Consider the following 27447-nt stretch of genomic DNA (forward strand, 5'->3'; position numbering starts at 1 on the left):
ACTAAATCTGCCTTTCTCCACCGAGGAGGTAAAAGCCATCACCAGGGATTGCCCAATCTGTGCGGAGTGCAAACCGCACTTCTACACCCCAGACAAGGCCCACCTGGTAACGGCATCCTGGCCCTTTGAATACCTGAGCATCGATTTCAAAGGGCCACTCCCCTCCCTTCGTAACGTCATCGATGAATTCTCCCGCTTTCCCTTTGCCATCCTGTGCCCCGACATGACCTCCCACACAGTCATCAGAGCCCTGCACAGTGTCTTCACCCTGTTCGGTTTCCCCAGCTACGTACACAGCGACAGGGGTTCGTCCTTCATGAACGACGAGCTGCATCAGTACCTGCTCGACAAGGGAATCGCCTCGAGCAGGACTACCAGCTACAACCCCAGGGGGAACAGGCAGGTGGAGAGGGAGAACGCAACGGTCTGGAAGACCGTCCTACTGACCCTACGGTCCAGCAATCTCCCGACCACTCACTGGCAGGAGGTCCTCCCCGATGCGCTCCATGCTATTAGGTCCCTCCTATGCACCTCCACCAACCAGACCCCTCACGAACGATTATTTGTTTTCTCTAGGGGCACTACCACGGGGGTTTCGCTCCCATCCTGGTTGAGGACACCGGGCCCGGTTCTCCTCCGGAATCACGTCCGGAAACACAAAACAGACCCGATAGTAGAGAGAGTGCTACTGCTTCACTCAAACCCCCACTACCCTTTATTGAATACCCCGACGGCCATCAGGACACCGTTTCCCTCCGGGACCTGGCGCCTGCAGTATCCACCACCACCACCACCACTGGCGAAGTACCCCTCACACTACACCCCACCCAACCCCCCACACCCTGCGCCCCCGTGCCTATAGGTTCCCTGCCCATGCTCGGCGCCCCCGCTCCTATAGGTTTCCTGCGCCCCCCCTTCGCCCATCGCACCGGTCAGGAATGCGCGGCTCTGCCCATAGGGGAAGATGAGGAGCTTGTACAGGGCTCTACCCTTGGCTCCGCCCATGGCCCCTCCCACTACCGGAAGTATAAAGTGCTGCAGCCGTGAGCCTGCTCTCAGTTCTTCTGGTCACAGGCAGGCTCAGTTGTAAGACTATTAAAACCACAGTTTATTTCCAATCGTGTCTCTAGTGAATTGATGGTCACATCACTGCATATGGGTACAAACTGCTTCATTGGACTGGGTTCTCCGTTGTCACTGCTGGTAGCGGAGTTCTCGATGTGGTGGAGAATCCAGCACGGGAAAGAAACCATTTCCAATGCTCCGGTCCCCACTTGCGTCAGAATCAATGTACGCATTAATGGACCGGGCACCTTATCCTCCTGATTCTCTGGTCCTCTGGGCTGGGAATCACGTGGGAGGGAACTGGTGCAGGTACACCTGACGTGGTGGACGTCACGGTGGGCCAAGGAAGTAGCCTTTTAAAGTCCATCAGAAGGCCACCCTCCCCTCCCCCAACAATGCAAGACCTGCCCACTCCCAGCAGACCCGCTCAGCGCTCCTCCCACCAGAGACCCCTAACTAAAGAGACACCTGAAATAAAGAGACACCCAAATTAAGGAGACCTCCCAGAGACCTCCTAATTAAAGAGACCCTCCCCCCCAGAGACCCCCCTCAAGGCAAACCCTGTCTGGAAGCTAGAGAGTAATCCAGGCAGAAGTAGTGAAAAAATGGCCTCCCTTCCACCAAAAGGTGAATCAACAACCCCACCATCTGGAGGGTTCCTTCCAAGTCATTCACCACCACAACTTGGAAATATATCACCATTCCTTCACTGTCTCTGGGTCAAAATAATGGAACTCCCTCCTTAATAGAACAGTAGAGAACCTTCCAAACGATTTTTCACAATGCTCAGCAAAAGTTTACACCAAGAAAAAGGAAGGACAGTAGAAAGAGGCAAAATTGACCGTGGATATCTAAGGAAATAAGGGAGAGTATCAAATTGAAGGAAAAAGCATACAAAGGGGCAAAGATTAGTGGGAGACTAGAGAATTGGGAAATCTTTAGGGGGCAACAGAAAGCTACTAAAAAACCGATAAAGAAGAGTAAAATAGATTATACGAGTAAATCTGGTCAGAATATAAAAACAGATAGTAAAGGTTTCTACAAATATTTAAAACAGAAAAGAGTGGCTAAGGTAAATATTGGTACTTTAGAGGATGAGAAGGGAGATTTAATAATGGGAGATGAGGAAATGGCTGAGGAACTGAACAGGTTTTTTGGATCGGTCTTCACAGACACAAATAACATGCCAATGACTGATGGAACTGAGGCTATGACAGGTGAGGACCTTGAGACGATTATTATCACAAAGGAGGTAGTGATGGGCAAGCTAATGGGGCTAAAGGTAGACAAGTCTCCTGGCCCTGATGGAATGCATCCCAGAGTGCTAAAAGAGATGGCTAGGGAAATTGCAAATGCACTCGTGATAATTTACCAAAATTCACTAGACTCTGGGGTGGTCCCGGTGGATTGGAAATTAGCAAACTTGACGCCACTGTTTAAAAAAGGAGGTAGGCAGAGAGCGGGTAATTATAGGCCAGTTAGCTTAACTTCGGTAGTAGGGAAGATGCAGGTGGACTGGGTAAATAATGTTGCCAGTGGACCCAAAGAAAGGGAATTCATTGAATGTTTACAGGATGGCTTTTTGGAACAGCTTGTGATGGAGCCCACGAGGGAACAGGCTATTCTGGACTTAGTGTTATGTAATGAGCCAGAATTGATAAAAGATCTTAAAGTAAGGGAACACTTAAGAAGCAGTGATCATAATATGGTAGAATTCAGTCTGCAATTTGAAAGAAGGAAGGTAGAATCAGATGTAAAGGTTTTACAGTTAAATAAAGGTAATTACAGGCGCATGAGGGAGGAACTGACGAAAATCGACTGGAAGCAGAGCCTAGTGGGAAAGACAGTAGAACAGCAATGGCAGGAGTTTCTGGGAGTAATTGAGGACACAGTGCAGAGGTTCATCCCAAAGAAAAGAAAGGTTATCAGACGGAGGATTAGGCAGCCATGGCTGACAAAGGAAGTCAGGGAATGCATCAAGGCAAAAGAGAGAGCCTATAATGTGGCAAAGAGTAGTGGGAAGTCAGAAGATTGGGAAGGCTACAAAAACAAACAGAGGATAACAAAGAGAGAAATATGAAGGAGAGGATCAAATATGAAGGTAGGCTAGCCAGTAACATTAGGAATGATAGTAAAAGTTTCTTTAAATACATTAAAAACAAACGGGAGGCAAAAGTAGACATTGGGCCGCTCCAAAATGACGCTGGTAATCTAGTGATGGGAGACAAGGAAATAGCTGAGGAACTTAATAAGTACTTTGCGTCAGTCTTCACAGTAGAAGACATGAGTAATATCCCAACAATTCAGGAAAGTCAGGGGGCAGAGTTGAATATGGTTGCCATCACAAAAGAGAAAGTGCTAGAGAAACTAAAAGGTCTGAAAATTGATAAATCTCCGGGCCCAGATGGGCTACATCCTAGAGTTCTAAAGGAGATAGCTGAAGAAATAGTGGAGGCGTTAGTTATGATCTTTCAAAAGTCACTGGAATCAGGGAAAGTCCCAGAGGATTGGAAAATCGCTGTTGTAACCCCCCTGTTCAAGAAGGGAACAAGAAAAAAGATGGAAAATTATAGGCCAATTAGCCTAACCTCGTTTGTTGGCAAAATTCTAGAATCCATCGTTAAGGATGAGATTTCTAAATTCTTGGAAATGCAGGGTCGGATTAGGACAAGTCAGCATGGATTTAGTAAGGGGAGGTCGTGCCTGACAAACCTATTAGAGTTCTTTGAAGAGATAACAAATAGGTTAGACCAAGGAGAGCCAATGGATGTTATCTATCTTGACTTCCAAAAGGCCTTTGACAAGGTGCCTCACGGGAGACTGCTGAGAAAAATAAGGGCCCATGGTATTCGAGGCAAGGTACTAACATGGATTGACGATTGGCTGTCAGACAGAAGGCAGTGAGTTGGGATAAAAGGTTATTTTTCGGAATGGCAACCGGTGACAAGTGGTGTCCCGCAGGGTTCAGTGTTGGGGCCACAGCTGTTCTTTTTATATATTAACGATCTAGATGACGGGACTGGGGGCATTCTGGCCAAGTTTGCCGATGATACAAAGATAGGTGGAGGGGCAGGTAGTATTGAGGAGGTGGGGAGGCTGCAGAAAGATTTAGACAGTTTAGGAGAATGGTCCAAGAAGTGGCTGATGAAATTCAACGTGGGCAAGTGCGAGGTCTTGCACTTTGGAAAAAAGAATAGAGGCATGGACTATTTTCTAAACGGTGACAAAATTCATAATGCTAAAGTGCAAAGGGACTTGGGAGTCCTAGTCCAGGATTCTCTAAAGGTAAACTTGCAGGTTGAGTCCGTAATTAAGAAAGCAAATGTAATGTTGTCATTTATCTCAAGAGGCTTGGAATATAAAAGCAGGGATGTACTTCTGAGGCTTTATAAAGCACTAGTTAGGCCCCCATTTAGAATACTGTGAGCAATTTTGGGCCCCACACCTCAGGAAGGACATACTGGCACTGGAGTGGGTCCAGCGGAGATTCACACGAATGATCCCAGGAATGGTAGGCCTAACATACGATGAACGTCTGAGGATCGTAGGATTATATTCATTGGAGTTTAGGAGGTTGAGGGGAGATCTAATAGAAACTTACAAGATAATGAATGGCTTGGATAGGATGGACGTAGGAAAGTTGTTTCCATTAGCAGGGGAGACTAGGACGCGGGGGCACAGCCTTAGAATAAAGGGAGTCACTTTAGAACAGAGATGAGGAGAAATTTCTTCAGCCAGAGAGTGGTAGGTCTGTGGAATTCATTGCCACAGAGGGCGGTGGAGGCCGGGATGTTGAGTGTCTTTAAGGCAGAAATTGATAAATTCTTGATTTCTCGAGGAATTAAGGGCTATGGGGAGAGAGCGGGTAAATGGAGTTGAAATCAACCATGATTGAATGGTGGAGTGGACTCGATGGGCCGAATGGCCTTACTTCCGCTCCTATGTCTTATGGTCTTATGCTGGGATCTATCATCAAGGAAGAAATAGCGAGGCATCTGGATGGAAATTATCCCATTGGACAGATGCAGCATGGGTTCATAAAGGGCAGGTCGTGCCGAACTAATTTAGTGGAAGTTTTTGAGGACATTACCAGTGCGGTAGACAATAGGAAGTCAATTGATGTGGCATATCTGGATTTCCAGAAAGCTTTTGAAAAGTTTGCTGCAAAAGATAATGATTCCTGGCGTTAAGGGTAAAGTAGTCGCATGGATAGAGGAATTGTTAATTAATAGAAAGCAAAGAGTGGGGATTAATGAGTGTTTCTCTGGTTGGCAATCAGTAGCTAGTGGTGTCCCTCAGGAATCAGTGTTTTGCCCACAATTGTTCACAATTTACATAGATGATTGGGAGTTGGGGACCAAGAGCAATGTGTCCAAGATTGCAGATGACACTAAGATAGTGGTAAAGCAATAAGTGCAGAGGATACTGGAAGTCTGCAGAGGGATTTGGATTGTTTAAGTGAACAGGCTAGGGTCTGGCAGATGGAATACAATGCGGGCAAATGTGAGGTTATCCATTTTGGCAGGAATAACAGCAAAAGGGATTATTATTTAAAATATTAATATTATGAAATATTAAAACATGCTGCTGTGCAGAGGGACCAGGGTGTCTTAGTGCACGAGTCACAAAAAGTTGGTTTACAGATGCAACAGGTGATTAAGAAGGCAAATGGAGTTTTGTCCTCCATTGATAGAGGGATGGAGTTTAAGACTAGGGAGGTTATGCTGCAACTGTATAAGGTGTTAGTGAGGCCACACCTGGAGTATTGTGTTCAGTTTTAGTCTCCTTACCTGAGAAAGGACGTACTGGCATTGGAGGGTGTGCAGAGGAGATTCACTAGGTTAATCCCAGAGTTGAGGGGGTTGAGTAGACTGGGACTGCACTCGTTGGAATTTAGAAGGCTGGGGGGGATCTTATACAAACATATAAAATCATAAAGGGAATAGATAGGATAGGCGTGGGCAGGTTCTTTCCACTGACGGGTGAAAGCAGAACTAAGGGGCATAGCCTCAAAATAAGGGGAAGTAGATTTAGGACTCAATTTAGGAGTAACTTCTTCACCAAAAGATGTGAATCTATCGAATTCCCTGCCCAGTGAAGCATTTGAGGCTCCTTCATTTAATATTTTCAAAATAAAGATAGATAGTTTTTTGAAGAAGGTGTTCGGGCTGGAAGTGGAGCTGAGTTCCCAAAAGATCAACCATGATCTCATGAATGGCGGAGCAGGCTCAAAGGGCCATATGGCCTACTCCTACTGCTTGTTCTTATGTTTTTTTAAAAAATATTTTAATTCAAAATTTTTACATTATAAATAACCGAAAAGGAAAACCAATAAACAATAGTAAATCTCCAACCAAACATGAACATACACCCTCCCCCCCCCCCCCCCCCCCCCCAACGGGTTGCTGCTGCTACTGACCCTCTCCTAACGCTCTGCCAGAAAGTCTAGGAACGGCTGCCACCGCCTGAAGAACCCTTGCACAGATCCCCTTAAGGCAAATTTCACCTTCTCCAATTTAATAAACCCTGCCATGTCGTTAATCCAGGATTCCACGCTTGGGGGCCTCGCATCCTTCCACTGAAGCAGAATCTTTCGCCGGGCTACCAGGGAAGCAAAGGCCAGAATACCGGCCTCTTTCGCCTCCTGCACTCCCGGCTCATCCGGCACCCCAAATATTGCGAGCCCCCAGCCCGGCTTAACCCTGGAATTCACCACCCTTGGCACCGTCCTCACTACGCCCCTCCAGAACTCCTCTAATGCTGGGCAAGCCCAGAACATGTGGGTATGGTTTGCTGGGCTCCCCGAACACCTCGCACATCTATTCTGACTCCCAAAGAACTCGCTCAGCCTTGCCCCGGTCATATGCGCCCTGTGCAGCACCTTAAATTGTATCAGGCCGAGCCTAGCGCAAGAGGAGAAAGAATTTACTCTTCCCAAGGCAGCCGCCCACGTACCCTCATCAATCACCTCCCCCAGTTTCTCCTCCTACATACCTTTTAACTCCTCCACCGAGGCCTCCTTCTCCTCCTACATCACCTGATAAATTGCCGAAATCCTAAACTCTCCAACCCACACCCCCGACAGCACCCTATCCTGAACCCTGCACGCCGGCAGCAGCGGGAACTCCACACCTGACGCCTAACGAACGCCCTTACTTGCATATATCTGAAGATATTTCCGGGGGGGAGACCGAATTTCTCCTCCAGTTCCCTAAGGTTCGCAAACTTCCCGTCAATGAACAGGTCCCCCATCCTCCTAATTCCCGCCCTGTACCAGCTCCGGAACCCCCATCCATTTTCCCCGGGACAAACTGATGGTTCTCTCGTATCGGCCCCCACCTCCCCCCTGTGACGTCTCCACTGCCCCCAGATTTTGAGGGTCGCCGCCGCCACCAGGCTCATCGTGTACCTCCTCGGAGGGAGCGGCAGCCGTGCCGTCACCAGCGCCCCCAGGCTCGTGCCTACACAGGACGCCATCTCCAACCTCTTCCATGCTGCCCCCTCCTCCTCCATTACCCACTTGCGTACCATCGCCACGTTGGCAGCCCAGTAATACCCGCAGAGGTTAGGCAACGCCAGCACCCCCCCCCCCCCCATCTCTGCTCTGCTCCAGAAATACCCTTCTCACCCTCGGAGTCTTCTTAGCCCACACGAACCCCATAATACTCCTGTTAACCCGCTTTAAAAAAGCCTTAGGGGTCAGGATGGGGAGGCACTGAAACAAAAACAGAAACCTCGGGAGCACCGTCATCTTAATGGACTGCACCCTACCCACCAGGGAGAGCGGCAGCATATCCCACCTTTTGAACTCCTCCTCCATTTGCCCCACCAGCCTCGTTAAATTGAGCTTATGCAGCCCCCCCCCCGCCCCCCCAGCTTCTAGCCACCTGAACCCCCAGGTATCTAAAACTCCTCTCTGCCCTTTTTAGCGGAAGCTCACAAATCCCCCTCTCCTGGTCTCCCGGCTGCACCACGAACAGCTCATACTTCCCCATATTAAGCTTATACCAGGAGAAATCCCCAAACTCCCTGAGGATCCTCAACACCTCCGGCATTCCCTCCACCGGGTCCGCCACATACAATAACAGATCGGCTGCATACAACGATACCCAGTGTTCCTCCCCTCCTCGCACCAACCCCCTCCAGTTCCCAGACTCCCTCAAAGCCATGGCCAGGGGCTCAATTGCCAGCGCAAAGAGCAGGGGGGATAAAGGACACCCCTGCCTCGTTCCTCGGTATAGCGGAAATATTCCGACCTACTCCTGTTCGTGGCCACACACGCCACCGGGGCCTCCTACAGCAGTCTCACCCAGCTGACGAACCTCTCCCCAAACCCAAACCTCCTCAACACCTCCCACAGGTACCCCCACTCCAACCTATCGAAGGCCTTCTCCGCGTCCATAGCTACCACTACCTCCACCTCCCCCTCCACTGCCGTCATCATAATTACATTCAGGACCCTATGTACGTTGATAGTCATCTGCCTCCCTTTCACAAAACCCGTCTGATCCTCGTGTATAATCCCCGGGACACAGTCCTCAATCCTCATGGCCAGTATCTTTGTCAGCAGTTTTGTATCCACATTGAGAAGTGAAATCGGCCTATACGTTCCGCACTGTAAAGGGTCCTTGTCCCGCTTCAAAATCAGAGAGATCAGCGCCCTAGACATCATCGGGGGCAGGACCTCCCCTCCCTTGCCTCATTGAAAGTCCTAACCAGCAGCGGGCCCAACAGGTCCACGTATTTCCTGTAGAATTCCACCGGGAACCCATCTGACCCTGGTGCCTTCCCTGCCTGCATGCTCCCTCGTCCCTTGACCAGTTCCTCCAACCCAACCGGCACCCCCAGCCCCGTCACCTGCTCCTCCTCCACCCTCAGGAACCTTAGCCGGTCCAAAAAGCAACCCATCCCCCTTCCTCCAATGGGGGCTCAGTCCGATACAGTCCCTCATCGAAGTCCCTGAAGACGCGGTTGATACCCACCGCACTTCGCACCATATTCCCCCCTCCTTCCCTCACTCCCCCAATCTCCCTCGCTGCCTCCCGTTTCCAGAGCTGGTGTGCCAACATCCTGCTGGCCTTCTCGCCATACTCATACACCGCCCCTTGCGCCTTCCTCCACTGCACCTCCGCCTTCCTGGTGGTCGACAAGTCAAACTCGGCCTGGAGGCTGCGCCGCTCCTTAAGTAATCCCTCTGAGTATTTCCTATCTACCCTTACCATCTCCCCCACTAGCCTCTCCCTCTCTCTCCTCTCCTTTCCTTCTTTATAGGCCCTGATGGAGATCAGCTCTCCCCTGACCACCGCTTTCAACGCCTCCCAAACCACCCCTACTTGCACCTCACCGTTATCATTGGCCTCCAGGTACCTCTCTATACACCCCCGGATTCGCCCGCTAACCTCTTCGTCCGCCAACAGCCCCACCTCCAAATGCCACAGCGGGCGGTGATCCCTCTCCTCCCCCAGCTCGAGGTCCACCCAATGCGGGGCATAGTCAGGGATGACTATCGCCGAATACTCCGTGTCCTCTACCCTCGGGATCAGCGCCCCGGCTCATTACAAAAAAGTCAATCCGAGAGTAGGCCTTATGAACATGGGAAAAGAATGAGAATTCCCTGGCCCCCGGCCTCGCAAACTTCCACGGATCCACCCCCCCACCCCCAATCTGGTCCATAAACTCCCTCAGCACCTTGCCCGCCCCCGGCCTCCTGCCCGGCTTAGACCTAGAGCGATCTAATGCTGGATCCAGCACAGTGTTGAAGTCCCCGCCCATTATCAAGCCCCCTGTCTCTAAGTGCGGGATCCGGCCCAACATGCGCCGCAATAAACCCGGATCGTCCCAATTCGGGGCTATACATTTACCAAAACTACCTGCACCCCCCTGCAGCTTACCACCTCACCATCACATACCTACCTCCATTGTCTACGACGATGCTCAACGCCCTCAAACGACACCTCGTCCCCCACCAAGGTCGCCACCCCCCCCGATTTTTTGCATCCAGCCCTGAATGGAACACCTGTCCTACCCACCCCTTTCTTAGCCTTACCTGACCTGCCACACGTAAATGCGTTTCCTGAAGCACGGCCACATCTGCCTTTAGCCCCTTCAGGTGCGCGAACACACGGGCCCGTTTGACCGGCCCGTTCAGGCCTCTTACGTTCCAAGTTATCAGCCGGATCAGGGGGCTGCCCGCCCCCCCTCCCCGGTCGACTAGCCATACCCCTTCCTAGGCCAGCCACGTGCCCGTGACCCCGGCACTTCCCGTTCCTCCCAGCGGCAGACCCCCTCCCCGACCTCCCCTACAGACTCCAGCTCCCCTTGGCCATTCCAGCAGCAACCCGGTTCCCCCCCCCCCCCCCCCCCCCCCCCCTCTAGCGGCTGCAATATGCTCCATGGCGAATTCAGACTGCAGAGCTGGACCCTCCAAATAGAATTCAGACCCCGGAGCTGGACCCTCCAAATAGTGCCCCTGATCAGCCGCACGCCCGACCCTAACCGCCCGCCCAAAATTAGTCCGGTGCCTTATAAGGTCCCCCCTACCCTCCGATCAGCCCGCTCCCGACCATGGCAGCACGGTAGCATAGTGGCACAGTTGCTTCACCGCTCCAGGGTCCCAGGTTCGATTCCCAGCTTGGGCCACTGTCTGTGTGGAGTCTGCACGGGGCTGGTTTAGCTCACTGGGCTAAATTGCTGGCTTTTAAAGCAAACCAAGAAGGCCAGCAGCACGGTTCGATTCCCGTACCAGCCTCCCCAGACAGGCGCCGGAATGTGGCGACTAGGGGCTTTTCACAGTAACTTCATTGAAGCCTACTCGTGACAATAAAGCGATTTTCATTTCATTTCATTTCCTCCGGGTGGTCTGGTTTCCTCCCACAGTCCAAAGATGTGCAGGTTAGGTGGATTGGCCATGCTAAATTGTCCTTAATGTCCAATAATGTTCGGTGGGGTTACTGGGTTAAGGGGGTTTGGGTGGAGGCGTGGGGCTTAAGTAGGGGTGCTCTTTCCGAGGGCCGGTGCAGACTCGATGGGCTGACTGGCCTCCTTCTGCACTGTAAATTCTGTGGCGGCCACCAACTGAGTCCGCAGCCGCCATGCTGGTATCCTGACTGGCAGGACCACATTAGATCCACGCCATCGGCACGTCAGCCGGTCGGGGCGGAGAAGGCCTCCAGCATTGGCCGCAGGTAGGTGATACGCGACGTGGCGTACTGCTTTTCGGGCCCCGGAGAATCGTGGAACTGGCGCTGGTCCCGATTTCGAGCGCCTAAATGTATTTTCTGCCCTGGCACCAGCCGCGGTTTTACCGTCGGGGTGCAGAGAATCCAGCCCCATGGTTCCCTCACTTTTTTAACTTCTTAATTACAGCTTTAGCAGACACAGAGTCTGGATACCTTAACCTGTGTTCTTTAATAATATTATTTGAAAGAGAGTAGTCCCAGCAGAACCCAAACTGAGCCTTGGTGAGATGTTTGTTGCTCGAGGTATGGCTATTTCTGGAGCACGAGGCTTCAGCATTGCATTCAAAATGCTATGGGGGCCCACGGCCTGTGAGGTGTCCAGTGTGTGCAGTCATTTATTGATATATGGAGTGAATAAAAACTGGTTGATAACTTGCCCCTGTTACATTGGAACCTCAGAAAGAGCCCAAGATGCAGCATCCATTTTGCATTTTACACTTCTGGCTAAAAACACTAACAAACTTTTCGGCCTCATCTCATCTTCTACTGAAACACTCATCCATGCCTTAGTTACCTCTCGGTTTGACTATTCCAATGCATTCCTGGCTGCCTACCATCTTTCACTCTCCCTGAACTTAAGTTCATCTAAAGCTCTGCTGCCCATGTTTCCACTCACACCAAGCCCTGTTCACCCACACCCGTGGTCACTCGTGCCATTGCCTTCCGGCTCATGGCTCAATTTTAAATTTCACTCTCTTTTTTTCAAATCCTTCCGGGGCCATGCCTGCAAAGCTGTAGCCTCCTCTTGTCTATCAGGGATAAATGCGTTCCTCTTGGGTATCCCGATTTTAATCACTCCACCCTACAGCTGCCTTGGCTGTAAACTCCTGGAAATCTCCTCGCTGTTTCCTTCTTTAATATGCTTAGAGCTTCCCGCTTTGATCATTTGCCCGAATGCCCATCTGCTGTGAGTTCAAATTCCGCTTCAAACCGTTCCTGTGAAACATTTTACTATGTGAAAGTTAAATACAAGTCATTGTTACTGCAATTAAATCATATTCACTTGCCTTCAGCTGTGGATTAGATTATCCTTTGCTGCCTTCTATTGGTGATAGATTCAAATGGCAAACGTTGTCCTAAAGGTGCAACTCAAAACTGAGTGCAGCAAGGAAAGGTGTTTCAAATCTGGGATTTTGCTGAATGAGGGACTTAGTGTGGTGAGGGAGGGGGCACTGTTCTGTCCTTTTACACAAAGAAAAATGGCCCAAGAGAGGGAACCAGAACGAGACCCGAAACCTGAAGGCATTAATTATGTGAGCAGGTAGGCGGTTGGCAAGTTAAAGTTTTTTCCTCTCTCTAAACTGGGGCAATAGTTTTAAACTGATGATACTGGGGATAAAAAGTATTATGGTAAATTTATAGCATAGCCGATTGAACTCCATAACTATCATAATCGTTGAGTGATACTTCTAAAGTTAAAACTTAATTAGTTAAACACAATAAAGATGGCAGGGCAGGTGATGCATTGCAGCTGAAGCACGTGAGAGCTGACAGACACATGAACAGCAACCACATCTGCAGCAAGTGTCCACAGCTTGAGGAACTTCAGCGTAGAATTAATGAGGTTCGAGTCAGAGCTTTGGATACTGCAGTGCATCAGGAAGGGGGAAGTTACTTGAACACTTTGGTCCAGAAGGCAGTCACAACCTTGAGACTAGGTACTTCAGATTTGCTCCATGGTCAGGAACAGAAGGCTGTGAATGCAGGTGAGACAAGTATGTGGATCCAGAATGCAGCGGAGCTTCAGCCCTTGCAATTATCCAATAGCTTTGATTTACTGGCAGTTTGTGTGGACGACAGCAGGAAATGCTTGGAGGGTGTGAAAATAATCCCAGCAACGGGGCATTCATAGAATTTACAGTGCAGAAGGAGGCCATCCGGCCCATCGAGTCTGCACCGACTCTTGGAAAGAGCACCCTACCCAAGCCCACACCCCCATAACCCAGTAACCCCACCCATCACTAAGGGCAGTTTTGGACACTAAGGGCAATTTATCATGGCCAATCCACCTAACCTGCACATCTTTGGACTGTGGGAGGAAACCGGAGCACCTGGAGGAAACCCACGCACACACGGGGAGGATGTGGAGACTCCGCACAGACAGTGACCCAAGCTGGGATTCGAACCTGGGACCCTGGAGCTGTGAAGCAATTGCGCGAACCACTATACTACCGTGCCGAAGCAAGTGTGGGAGTGAAAAGAAACATTGTGGGAGTATAGGGTATGGTACAGTGTGTGTGTGTGTGTGTGTGTGTGTGTGTGGGGGGGGGGGGGGATACTGTTCAATGCAGCTGAGAGCATTTCATAGAATTTACAGTGCAGAAGGAGGCCATTCGGCCCATCGAGTCTGCACCGGCTCTTGGAAAGAGCACCCTACCCAAAGTTAACACCTCCACCCTATCCCCATAACCCAGTAACCCCACCCAACACTAAGGGCAATTTTGGACACACTAAGGGCAATTTATCATGGCCAATCCACCTAACCTGCACATCTTTGGACTGTGGGAGGAAACTGGAGCATCCGGAGGAAACCCACGCACACATGGGGAGGATGTGCAGCATGAGGCCTGAAGGTCTGCCTGGCGCCAGAGTTAAGGACATCTCTTCTAGGCTGGAGAGGAAATTAGAGTGGGAGGGGAAGGATCCAGTTTCATGGTACCAAGAAATAGGTAAGACTAATAACAGGTTCCACCAGGAGGTGTAAAATGCTAGGGACTACACTAAAAGACAGACCACTAAGGTAATAAACTCAAGATTACTACCAAGGTCATGAACAAATTGCCATTGGGTAAATAAGAATATAGTTGAACCGGCTCAATAACTGGTGTGGGAGAAATGGGTTTCGATTCATGGGGTATTGGCATCAATATTGGGGAAAGAGGAGAGAGTACTATTTGGACGTCTGTCATATGAACTGCACTGCGACCAGTGTTCTGGTGAATTATATAACAAGCCGAGGTCCAGATCGCGCCGGCGGAGCAAGTTAGGTGATTTGCGATTGGCCAGGAACCCAATATTGGGCTCACGCTTGTTTCACCCCGTGCACCCGATCAGCACCAGGCGCAACGGGGTCGCTGAATCAAGTTCTATATATTGACATATTTTACAAGGATTGTTAAACTGTTGGCTGTGACAGCATTGTACATGAATGGTACTGCCTCCCTGTATTATTGACCAGGGATACTCAGGTTTACAGTATACCCGTTACACTCATGTCCTCAATGCAGCACGGTAGCACAAGTGGATGGCACTGTGGCTTGACAGCACCATGGTCCCAGGTTCGATTCCCCGCTGGGTCAGTCTGTGCAGAGTCTGCACGTTCTCCCCATGTCTGCGTGGGTTTCCTCCCATAGTCCAAATACGTGCAGGTTAGGTGGATTGGCCATGATAAATTGCCCTTAGTGACCAAAAAGGTTAGGAGAGGTTATTGGGCTGAAGTGGGTCGGTGCAGACTCGATGGGCCGAATAGCCTCCTTCTGCACTGTATCTTCTGTGTAATGCAAGAAGTGTATCCCACAATGCTCCCAAAATGACTCAAACTGTGGCCTCCTCATAAAGCAACTGTGGCACCTGTTAATAACCATGGATGCTTAAGGTACGATTGTGTAAGATCAGTGACGCTGGGTTGCCATTGTTTCCCGTTTTCTGGTCACCAGCTAAAAGATTCAAAAAGATTGACGCTACCTGCCCCTAGTGGTCGCAGTGTACAAAAATGCAGTGGCAACGAGCAGTTGGCCAGCATCACTTCCAGGTCCGCTGACACCCGATAAGATGCTGTTCAGGCAAAAGATGCTTTTGGTTCATGAATCATGAATGTTCTTCCAGGAATGTCACCAACTTGATAACAAGCTGACTTTGTGTTTTGCCTTGCAGTTGGCTCATTCAGGCACAAAAGTGACCAGAGAATTATAGATTCACTCCAGTGCAGAAGAGGGCGCATCGAGCTGCATCGACCCCCTGAAGGAGCACCCTAACCTCGCCCCCCCCCCTTCCCACCTCGTCCTATCCCCGTAACCCCAACTAATCTTTGGACACTAAGGGGCAATTTAGCATGGCCAATCCACCTAACCTGCGCATCTTTGGACTGTGGGAGGAAACTGGAGCACCCGAAGGAAACTAACGCAGACATGGGTAGAACATGCAAACTCTACAATCACCCAAGTTCGAAATCGAACCTGGTTCCCTGGTGCTGAGGCAGCAGTGCTAACCACCCTCGAGTAGTAATCTTCATACTCCATCACTGGGGTCACAACACGAGGCCTTTGGCTTTTAGATGCATGTCAAGTCAACAGGTAGTGAGTTTTTCTTTCTCTTCCCTTTTACTAAAAAGGCTGAAAGTGTGGGACCCATTCAGAAAAGGCCACAAGACTATCCCAGGATATGAAAACCTTAACTTTACAACAAACAGTACTGTACATTTGACAGATGGTGGATCTAAAGCTATTGTTCTGGCAGGTATGTGCAGCCAATATCCATTGAAAGTAATATCTCTGGGTTTAATCATGATTTGGGGGATTAAATTCTTTCTTTCCCCACCAATCATGTTTTTTTTTATTATTCATGTCAACCTACCGCACACTAGAACTATGGATTAGGGATCTTTCCAGGTCTCAATTAACATCTTAGTGTAGAAGACAGCAGTTTATTGGCCACTGAAGAGCATGGAGAAGTGCTCTTCTGTTTTTCCGCCACACCATTTTCTTAATTGACTGTTCGGAAGTACACAATGGGATTGGTTACTGACTCCCCATGAGCACACACTGGAGGCTAGCAACTCCAAAGTGGTGGACTGCAGGCATTTCATCAAGCAAGCAGTGATCCCTGTCCAATCGCCAGCAACACAATATGAATCTCGAAAACTTGCACTGGGTTAATTTACATTGTTAATCTACTGGCTAAGGGCTAATTAAAGCAGAACATGACAGAGCTCGGTACTGTGATGGAGTAAAATCAGTAGATTCCCTGCAGTGCAGATGGAGGCCATTCGGCCATCGGGTTCTATCCTCCGAAAGATCACTCTACCTCGGCCCACCCTATCCACGTGCATTGATCGTGGCTAATTCACCTAACTTGTATATCTTTGGACACTAAGCAGCAATTTAGCATGGCCAATCCACCAAACTGCACATTGGAAACCGGAGCACCCGGAGGAAACCCAAACAGGGGAGAACGTGCAAACTCCCCACAATTACCCACAGCCGGAATCGAGGCTGGGTCCCTGGCGCTATGATGCTAACCACTGTGCTGTGCAGGAACGAAGCAACTATCGTCAAGCACCTCTTATCCACCTCAGAGCAGCTAAAGAACAGAATTGATAGAGGCTAGTTGCATAATGAGATTGCCTCTTCAAATGGAAGAGGTAATAAATCATCAAATTCAAAAAATGGTGTGTCTCTACCTTCCATTAAATCAAATTCTGGTAAAACTCTTAATAATTCAAGTAATCTCTTTTTTTGTTTTTTTATAAATTTAGAATATCCAATTCATTTTTTCCAATTAAGGGGCAATTTAACGTGGCCAATCCACCTAACCTGCACATCTTTGGGTTGTGGGGGTGAAACCCACATAGACACGGGGAGACTGTGCAAACTCCACACGGACAGTGACCCAGGGCCGGGATTCGAACCCGGGTCCTCAGCGCCATAGGCAGCAATACTAACCACTGTGCCACCGTGCCGCTCCATAATTCAAGTAATCTTTAAACCACCTCCCAAATTAAGACTTCAGTCCTCTTCTCATGTGATATTTTAATTGGGGAACTAATCTGAGAGTCAGTACACAGTGATTTGACCGTGTCAGTCCAAAGTCCAAAGATGTGCGGGTTAGGTGGATTGGCCATGCTAAATTGCCCGTAGTGTCCTAAAGAGTAAGGTTAAGGGGGAGTTGTTGGGTTATGGGTATAGGGTGGATACGTGGGTTTGAGTAGGGTGATCATTGCTCGGCACAACATCGAGGGCCGAAGGGCCTGTTCTGTGCTGTACTGTTCTATATTCTAAATGCTCGTTTAAATGTAATAAAGTAGTTGAGGTTCACCAGCTGTTTCTTTCTCCTGCCTCAGGTGGTGTGAGTATGTGGGATCTTGATGGTGACACAGTGCTGTCAGTTTTTACACCTGACAGCATCATTCAGAACATGACTCTAATACTTGAGAGCAACCTCATTCTTCTTGGTATGAGCAACACACCTGTCCTCATCACCTTAAAGCTGACATCAAAGAACAAACTTGAACTAACTTCCACAGGAGAGGATATGTTTGGAGAAGAATCGAGTAGCAGTGAGGAAGATGACAATTCTTAATTAAATCAGTGTCTTACCCAAGCCTGAGTATGTATTTTAAACATTGGTTGGGCTGTACAATAGTTGGTGCCATTTTAAGATTATTGAATTTTGCAGGGACTTCTGCTTGCTGACATTGTGCAACAAGTGCAGTGTCTACATCCCTTTTCTTTGTATTTATGCTGAAAGAGCAGTGTCACTGAATTGCAGACACCCCATTTAATTTCAAAACTAGAATTGCATGCTTCCAGGATCAATTCTTGCTGTACAGTATCTTTTAATTGCCAGATAATGACGTAAATCTTCATTGAGATTAACCCATTTACATGGTTTGGAATTTCCAGTAAAAAGGGCGTGAATACATTAGCTGATGTTCAACGTTAATTAAATGGATTAGCACATCAATCTACATTTGTTTAGAAGGATGAATGGCTCATTCACACTACATATTCTCTTCCCATTCAATAGCCCCTGGACTATTTTTATTAATTGTTTTTCAATGTCCTAACTTGTGTATTGAATGAACAGTTTCCATTTCCGTATTATCTTCATAGGAAATGAAATGAAAATCGCTTATTGTCACGAGTAGGCTTCAATGAAGTTACTGTGAAAAGCCCCTAGTCGCCACATTCCGCCGCCTGTCCGGGGAGGCTGGTACGGGAATGTCATGTCTCAAAGCAAAATAATGACTGTTCTATTTATAAAGCAATGATCAATCAGTACATTGTATAAGGAATCAATGTATTTAATGGAAGTCATGAAATCAGCAGCAACTTGAAGGGGCTTTGTCACACTTTCCTGATTTGTTCAGAATTCCTGAAACAACGATCTTAACAATGGAGTTTTTTCCAGCGTTTTCTGTTTTTATTTCAGCTTCACAACTCCATTGCAGACCGTGATTTCGACTATTGTAAAGTGGTTTTGCATTTTGTTTTGAGGACTAATAGAGATCAACACTGACGTCACTGCACAATTTCACGTCTTTTTGCAAACCACTTTAAATGCCACACAACTTTCTTCAGATCCATTCTTTGCTGCAATACTATAGAACAGAGTGGGTTGTGGACCGATTGGCCGCACTGTCCCCGTTCACGGGAGAAGCGCCCAACAGCTGCTACTGGCTGTTAAATTGAGAATGGCAGCCGCCACAGCCCTTTAAATTAAAAGAAAACAGGCTGTGTGCAGTCTTTCAGCCAGAAGCAGCAGCAGAGAGCAGATCACACACCCTGTACATACACCGGGTATGGTCAAACACCCTCCATGTATGTGCTTGTGGCGCCAAATCATGGAGAGAGCTGCTTCCATTGTTTAGCTGTTGGTACAAGGACTGTGAAGACGGATCATTCTCTGAAAAGAAGCAGCCAGACTCAGATAGCTACTGGTGAGGGTCCCTAGTTGCCCTTCAGGGATGGGCAATAAATGCTGGCCTAACTGGCGACGCCCACATCCCGTAAATGAATTTAAAGAAAGGAGATGGCAATTTACATTATTAGGTGCAGTTCCTTTGTGCCGTCTTCATCTTTATGAAAATGGAAAATTCAACCTCACACATGTAGGTCATCTTGAAGGGCAATAGCAACAAAATGCTTGCTTTACTCAGCACTGGATACTTTGAACCTGATTCAAGTTAGATCATGAGGACCAAAGGTAGATGAACATGGCATGTGTTGTAAAGATCAGTCGGCAAAAAGTGGTCCCGGGAAAAACTTTTGAAAAACACTGCTATTGAATATTGTATGGACATAAAATGATTTTTTCTTCCTAGCCCAAGACATGCCTGCAGCTGAATGGATAGTTGGGTAGGGTCGGAGAGGTCACATATGCCGATGCTATTATTGATAGCATATCGATACTATTAACTGACACAGGCAGGTTAAAGGCCCTCCGATTTTCCTCAGCCTATGGCGTGAGATCAGTAGCTTGAATCTCCAACATTATGCCAGCACTGCAGTCCACAAAAGTGCCAAACCACAGACACAACATTGTCAATTAACCATACACAGTCTATCCACTAATAGCTCTCTCCTTATTTGTTCTTGGGATGAGTGTGTCATGGGCAATGCTAGTATTATTATCCATCCCCAACTGTTCTTGAGTAAATGGTCATGAGCCACCTAGAACTGAGCGGCTTGCTAGGCCATTTCAGAGGGCATTTAAGAGTCACATATTGGCCAGACCAAGCAGAGATCCTCCTCAAAAGACATCAGGCTCATTACTAACAAGTTGAGCATTTCATTCCAGATTTATTAACTAAATGAATATCACATTTCTGCCTATGTAAAAAGTTTAAATAAGCATATCTACACAAATACTGCCTCCGTGCACGAGTCTATACACAAATGAAAATTCAGCAATGTTTAATACCATAGTAAAAATGATTGCATAGTTACATACAATTTAAGCTAATGTTCTTGTACATGATGACAGAAGTTATGAAAATCTTTTAAAATTTAAGGTTGGCACTACCTCGACTTCCTATCCTTTTTTGATTTTTCTATGCATTTGTCCATAGTCTTTTCAGTATCACCTCTGCATTTTGGACAGTACCATTTACCTTTTGGCTTGTACGTTAATCCTACACATGAAAAATGAAACCACTCAATTGGACATTCGTCATTATCACAACCTATCATTTCACCATAGGACACCTGGTTGCAGAGGCAGTAAGTGGGTTCATTAGGATCAATTGGAAAGTCAATAGGGGAGATTTCCCTTTCTGGTCTAGCTTTTGAGCGCTTCTCTTCTTCGCAGATTTCGATTTTTTCTCTTTAGGAGGCTCCTCTCCCTCTCATTTCATTACCAATATGGCACAATTCACGGTTTTCGCCATTTTTCGGTCTGCGCAGCCTTCTGGAAGGCCTTTCCGTTTGAGGCACCTCCATTTTGACCTTCTCGGTAGACTTCTCATGTTCAGTTGGGTCCTCAAAACAGTCAGAGTGACTATCCATCTCCCGTGCACAATTTTCCACCTGTTCACTCATGTGTGTGACGATCTGAATTTTCTCATCTCCCAGCTCTTGGCTGCTAATTAGCGCTAGCTGGAGATGATGCAGCAGTCGCTTCCTTTGAGCAATGTCTGTTTCCTGCTTATACTTTTCATAAGCATCATCAAGTTCCTTCAAAACGTCTGAAACAGGGAAATAAATCTAAGTTTGCAAATTAGGAAATGATGAACACGATGCTATTTTAACATTCATCAGTATTCTGGCCTGCAATCAGTTCCCAGTGTATTTAAATAAACTCATTAAACTACATTTGACCCCGACAGAAATTTATACGTGTAGAGAAGCTACACAGACACAGTGAAGAACAAATTAGTCCTCCTTGTTTTTTAAATGGCTGTTACATTGTGTCTCACTGCCATTGCAGACTTGTCTTTTTATGCTAAGTCAGCACAATTGCAGCAATATAAACACCAGCCGGCTTCAAAATGTAAATCAAAAAAGAAAATCAAGGGCAGCACAGTGGTTAGCACAGTTCCTCCACAGCTCTAGGGTCCCAGGTTTCGATTCCCGGCTTGGGTCACTGTCTGTGCAGAGTCTGCACGCTCTCCCCATGTCTGAGTGGGTTTCCTCTGAGTGCTCCGGTTTCCAAAGTTGTGCAGGTTAGGTGGATTGGCTATGACAAATTCCTCTTAATGTCCAAAAATGTTAGGTGGGGTTACTGAGTAGGGTGGAGGCGTGGGCTTAAATAGGGTGCTCTTTCCAAGAGCCTGCGACTCTTTTCTCTAGAACACTATCAAACTATTCGGAAGGATAGAGTGGATGGTAAAGGAGTTATTGTAGCTTTGTTATTTAAGGATGACATCTGGGCAGTAGTGAGGGATGACATCGGTGCTATGGAGGATAACGTTGAATCCATTTGGGTGAAAATCAGGAATAGTAAGGCAAAAATGTCACTGACAAGAATAGGCTATAGGCACCAAATAGTTCACAATTTACAAAGGTGATTTGGAGTTGGGGACCAAGTGTAATGTGTCCACGTTTACAGACGACACTAAGATGAGTGGTAAAGCAAAACGTGTAGAGGATACTAGAAGTCTGCAGAGGTATTTGGATAGTTTGAGTGAATGGACTAGGGTCTGGCAGATGGAATACAATATTGACAAATGTTACATTATCCATTTTGGTAGGATTAACAGCAAAAGGGATTATTATTTAAGTGATAAAATATTAAAACATGCTGCTGTGCAGAGGGACCTGGGTGTCCTAGTACACGAGTCGCAAAAAGTTGGTTTACAAGTGCTTAAGAAGGCAAATGGAGTTTTGTTCTTCATTGCTAGAGGGATGGAGTTTAAGACTAGGGAGGTTATGCTGCAATTGTATACGGTGTTGAGGCCAGACCTAGAGTAGTGTGTTCTGTTTTAATCTCCTTACCTGAGAAAGGACGTACTGGCACTGGAGGGTGTGCAGAGGAGATTCACTAGGTTAATCCCAGAGTTGAGGGGCTTGGATTACGAGGAAAGGCTGAGTAGACTGGGACTGTACTCTTGGAATTTAGAAGCCAGCTGGGGAATCTTAAAGAGACATATAAAATTATGAAGGATAGATAGGATAGGTGCGGGTAGATTGTTTCCACTGGCGGGTGAAAGCAGAACTAGGGATCATAGACTCAAAATAAGGGGAAGTAGATTTAGGACTGAGTTTAGAAGGAACTTCTTCATCCAAAGGGTTGTAAATCTATGGAATTCCCTGCCCAGTGAAGTAGTTGAGGCTCCTTCATTAAATGTTTTCACGGTAAAGATAGTTTTTTGAAGAGTAAAGGGTTATGGTCTTCTGAAGAGGGGGGAGAGGTGGTGGTGATCTGATAGACGTCTTCACAATTATAAAAGGCTTTTATTGTAAACAAAATCATGGTAGTTCAGACCTACACCCTTAATATGGTGGTCAGCAGAAGCTAACCTGCCATAAATCTCTCTCTCCCCCTCCCCGATGTCTTTCTTTCCCCCTCCCCGTCAGCTTTCGCTCTCTGCCCGTCCTGCAATCTCTTACCCCTCCTTCCCTGCCGTGTCTCTCTCCCCCCCCCCATTACAACCTGCCCCCCACAACATGACTCTCTCTTCCCCAGACCCCGTCCCTCTCCCTGCCCCCGCCTCTTTCCTCCTCGCCGCCCGCCCCCTCGCCCCTTTCTTCCTCCTTCCTTCTCCTCGCACCCGCATCTCCCCTCGACCCCCCCCCCCCCCCCCCCCCCCCGGTCTCCTGACTATCTCTCTCTTTCCTCCTTGCCCCCCCATCCCTCTTTTCTCCTCCTTACCCCCCGCCCTACATCTCTCTTTCTCCTCTTCACCATCTCTCTCTTCTCCTCCTCGCACCTCCCCGTCTCTCTCTTCACCTTGACCCCCCCCCCCAGTCTCTCTCTTCTCCTCGCCCCCCTCTTTCTCTTCTCCTCGCACTCCCCCAGTCTCTGTCTCTCCCTCACCCCCACCGCAACCCAGTCTCTCTCTCTTCTTCTCACCCACCCCCCTCCCCACCCCCAGTCTCTCCCTCTTTTCCATGCCCCCCCCCCCCCACTCCCTCTTCTTCTCACCGCCCCGGGTCTCTCTCTTCTTCTCGCCCCCTCCCCTGTCTCACTCGCTCTTCTCCTCACCCCCTCCCCTGTCTCACTCTCTCTTCCCCTCGCCACCACGTCTCTTTCTCTTCTCCTAGTCACCCGTCTTTCTCGTCTCCTCGCTACCCCGTCTCTCTTTCTCTTCTCTCGACCCCCCCTCCCCGTGTCCTGACTATCTCTCTCCCTACTTGCCCCATCACTCCTTTCTCCTCCTCACCCCGTCCCTCTCTTTCCTCCTCACTCATCTCTCTCTTCTCCTCGCCACCACCCCATCTCTCTTTCTCTGCTCCTCGCCACCCCGCTCCCTCTCTTCTCTCCCTCCACTTCTCTCTCTCTTCTCCCCCTCCACTTCTCTCTCTCTTCTCCCCCTCTCTCTCTTCACCTCGCCCCCACCTCCCAGTCTCTCTCCTGCCTTCCTCCCCCCCCCGCTCGCTCCCTCCTCTGCCTCCACCCCCCCCCCCCCCCCCCGGTTGCTCCCTATTCTGCCTCCCCACCCCCCATCGCTCCCTCTTCTGCCCCCCCCCGCTCAATCTTCTGCCTCCCCCTCCACTTCTCTCTCTCTTCTCCCCCTCCACTTCTCTCTCTCTTCTCCCCCGTCTCTCTCTTCACCTCGCCCCCACCTCCCAGTCTCTCTCCTGCCTTCCTCCCCCCGCTGTCTCTCTTCTTCTAACCCCCCCCCCCCCCCCGGTTGCTCCCTCTTCTGCCTCCACCCCCCCCCCCCCCCCCCCCGGTTGCTCCCTATTCTGCCTCCCCACCCCCCCGTCGCTCCCTCTTCTGCCCCCCCGCTCAATCTTCTGCCTCTCCCTCCACTTCTCTCTCTCTTCTCCCCCCTCTCTCTTCACCTCGCCCCCACCTCCCAGTCTCTCCACTGCCTTCCTCCCCCGCTGTCTCTCTTCTTCTAACCCCCCCCCGCTCGCTCGCTCTTCTGCCTCCACCCCCCCCCCGTTGCTCCCTATTCTGCCTCCCCACCCCCCGTCGCTCCCTCTTCTGCCCCCCCAGCTCAATCTTTTGCCTCCCCCTCCCTCCTATCCCTCCCCCCCGTTGCTCCCTCTTCTGCCGCTCCCCCCCCCCAATCGCTCCCTCTTCTGCCCCCCCGCTCAATCTTCTGCCTCCCCCTCCACTTCTCTCTCTCTTCACCTCGCCCCCACCTCCCAGTCTCTCCCCTGCCTTCCTCCCCCCGCTGTCTCTCTTCTTCGAACCCCCCCCACTCGCTCACTCTCTGCCTCCACCACCCCCCTGTTGCTCCCTATTCTGCCTCCCCACCCCCCGTCGCTCCCTCTTCTGCCTCCCCCTCCCTCCCTCTTATCCCTCCCCCTCCCTCCCTCTTATCCCTCCCCCCCGTTGCTCCCTCTTCTGCCTCCCCCCCCCCGCTCCCTCTTCTGCCTCTCCCCCCCCCCCACTCTTCTGCCTCTCCCCCCCCCCCTCTTCTGCCTCTCCCCCCCCCCCCCCCCCCCCCGGTCGCTCCCTCTTCTCCTCCCCCGCTCAATCTTCTGCCTCCCCCTCCCTCCCTCTTATCCCTCCCCCCGTTGCTCCCTCTTCTGCCCCCCCCCCCCCCCCCCCCGCGCTCCCTCTTCTGCCGCTCCTATTCTGCACCTCCCCGGTCTCTCTCTTCACCTTGACCCCCCCCCACCCAGTCTCTCTTCTCCTCGCCCCCCCACTTTCTCTTCTCCTCGCACTCCCCCAGTATCTGTCTCTCCCTCACCCCCACCGCAACCCAGTCTCTCTCTCTTCTTCTCACCCCCCCTCCCCATCGTCTCCCCACCCCCAGTCTCTCCCTCTTTTCCATGCCCCCCCCCCCCCCACTCCACTCCCTCTTCTTCTCACAGCCCCGGGTCTCTCTCTTCTTCTCGCCCCCTCCCCTGTCTCACTCGCTCTTCTCCTCACCCCCTCCCCTGTCTCACTCTCTCTTCCCCTCGCCACCAATTCTCTTTCTCTTCTCCTAGTCACCCGTCTTTCTCGTCTCCTCGCTACCCCGTCTCTCTTTCTCTTCTCTCGACCCCCCCTCCCCGTGTCCTGACTATCTCTCTCCCTACTTGCCCCATCACTCCTTTCTCCTCCTCACCCCCGTCCCTCTCTTTCCTCCTCACTCATCTCTTCTCCTCGCCACCCCGCTCCCTCTCTTCTCCCCCTCCACTTCTCTCTCTCTTCTCCCCCTCTCTCTCTTCTCCCCCGTCTCTCTCTTCACCTCGCCCCCACCTCCCAGTCTCTCTCCTGCCTTCCTCCCCCCGCTGTCTCTCTTCTTCTAACCCCCCCCCCCCCCCGGTTGCTCCCTCTTCTGCCTCCACCCCCCCCCCCCCCGTTGCTCCCTATTCTGCCTCCCCACCCCCCGTCGCTCCCTCTTCTGCCCCCCCCGCTCAATCTTCTGCCTCCCCCTCCCTCCTATCCCTCCCCCCCGTTGCTCCCTCTTCTGCCGCCCCCCCCCCCCCCCGGTCGCTCCCTCTTCTCCCCCCCCCCGGTCGCTCCTCTTCTCCCCCCCCCCCCCCCCGGTCGCTCCCTCTTCTTCCCCCCCCCCCCCCCCCCCGGTCGCTCCCTCTTCTGCCCCCCCCGCTCCCTCTTCTTCCCCCCCCCCCCCCCCCCCCGGGTCGCTCCCTCTTCTCCCCCCCCCCCCCCCTCCCCTCCCCTCCCGGTCGCTCCCTCTTCTCCCCCCCCCCCTCCCCTCCCCTCCCGGTCGCTCCCTCTTCTCCCCCCCCCCCCCTCCCCTCCCCTCCCGGTCGCTCCCTCTTCTCCCCCCCCCCCCTCCCCTCCCCTCCCGGTCGCTCCCTCTTCTCCCCCCCCCCCCTCCCCTCCCCTCCCGGTCGCTCCCTCTTCTCCCCCCCCCCCCCCCCCTCCCCTCCCCTCCCGGTCGCTCCCTCTTCTCCCCCCCCCCCCCCCCCCCGGTCGCTCCCTCCCTCTCGTCCTCCCGGTCTCTCTCTCTCGCCCCCCGCGGGCCTCTCTTCCCTTTCCCGCTCTCACCACGGTACCGGGTATCGATCTCCCTCAGTCGAGAGACACTCCGCTGCAACTCCAGTGGCAGCGCCTCCACACTCTCCAGGTAATCCTCCACGTAGCCGGAGAGCCGGGCCTTGGGGCACTGCGTGAGGCCGAGCATGGTAATGGTACCGGCCCCGGGCCCAACCTCTCCGGTCCCAAACAAACTCTGCGGTCTCCGCGCGCCTGCGCACTCACCCCGCCCGCGCGCGCCTGCGCACTCACCCCGCCTGCCAGCCAACCCGCCCGCTCACCCGGCTCGCGCCTGCGCACTCACTCCGCCCGCGCGCGCCTGCGCACTCACCCCACCTGCCAGCCAACCTGCCCGCTCACCCGGCTCGCGCCTGCGCACTCACCCCGCCCGCTGCGCGCCTGCCGCTTACCCGGCTCTCCAGCCCGCGCCTGCGCACTCACCCTGCCTGCCGCTCATCCGGCTCTCTAGCCCGCGCCTAAGCCTACGCACTCACCCTGCTCGCGCATTATGCCGATCAGCCCTTCAAGAAAGGGCAAGAAAGTCAAGAAAGCAATTAAATCTCATTCTCGCGTCCCATCTTTCCAGTCAAAGAGTCGAATCGGAATGAGTTTTGAATTGCTGACTGGATGTGGAGGAAGGACCCCACCATCCCTTTCACGGTCGGTCACCATAGCAACTGGCGGTCATAATAACCGCCGGTGTGGGGGAAAAAACGACATTCTGAGAATGAGCCCCGTGCTGTTGATGTACTCCGTACATTACCTGCGTAACTTCCAGCTTGGACGGCTGCCCCGTCTGCGCCCGCGCGCTCAGTCCGGGAACATCGTAGCGCTCTCAGTGCAGGCCCTGCAGACAGGGACGATCGCTTCAAGGCGAGACACTCACTGTCCACGGGTCCGGGGACTTTCCCCTAGGCGCTATGAGGAGAGAAACTGCGTTCTCTGTGTGTAGCCTAGTAAACAGGTCTTCAGAATGCCTACCCTAAATCACCACCGCCGACCCTTTTATATCACCATCAGTGCAACCACATTACTATTGTGGTCTCCAGAGTTCAGCGACATGGAGTGGGAGCGCGGGTCAATAAAGTCATCCCGAACACGGAAGGCCTTTCAAAAGCTTTGCCTTTTTGTTAAGTTAATGAAAAAAATGGGGCACGGTCAGGTTTACGAACACATTATGCTAATGAGATTTGCAAACAGCCCCGCCAATGAAATCTTGCAACATGCTGGAACTACCCAGCGCTCTGAAAAAGTGTTTCTGAAAGTGGCTGAGGATAAGAAAGTAGCTCCAAAATCCGCCAGGTGAATCTTGACTAAATGGCAAGCAAAGAGAAGCAGAGAAGGTTGAATTCTACCCACATCTACAAAGTAAGAAGTCTTA

At 50.7% G+C, this 27447-nt stretch overlaps 2 protein-coding genes across 2 annotated transcripts in view; one reads left to right on the forward strand and one right to left on the reverse strand.

Moving 5' to 3' along the window:
- The window catches only part of LOC119970691 (NACHT and WD repeat domain-containing protein 2-like), a 216904-nt gene extending 198603 nt beyond the window's left edge, over nucleotides 1–18301 (forward strand). The window contains exons 31-32 of the mRNA XM_038805713.1: nucleotides 15634–15758; nucleotides 17362–18301. Coding sequence (XP_038661641.1) covers nucleotides 15634–15758; nucleotides 17362–17600 — 364 coding nt within the window. The 3' untranslated portion in view covers nucleotides 17601–18301. The remainder of the gene's footprint in view (nucleotides 1–15633; nucleotides 15759–17361) is intronic.
- A 1504-nt stretch (nucleotides 18302–19805) lies between these two features.
- On the reverse strand, nucleotides 19806–26315 carry LOC119970692 (inhibitor of growth protein 2-like). The gene is given in 4 exon segments (XM_038805715.1): nucleotides 19806–20319; nucleotides 20322–20365; nucleotides 20367–20706; nucleotides 26079–26315. Coding segments are annotated over 4 exon segments (798 nt in total). The 5' UTR covers nucleotides 26215–26315; the 3' UTR covers nucleotides 19806–20041.
- Nucleotides 26316–27447: the final 1132 nt, after the last annotated feature.

This window comes from Scyliorhinus canicula, chromosome 8 (assembly GCF_902713615.1).
Source record: "Scyliorhinus canicula chromosome 8, sScyCan1.1, whole genome shotgun sequence".
NCBI classification, from domain to species: domain Eukaryota; kingdom Metazoa; phylum Chordata; class Chondrichthyes; order Carcharhiniformes; family Scyliorhinidae; genus Scyliorhinus; species Scyliorhinus canicula.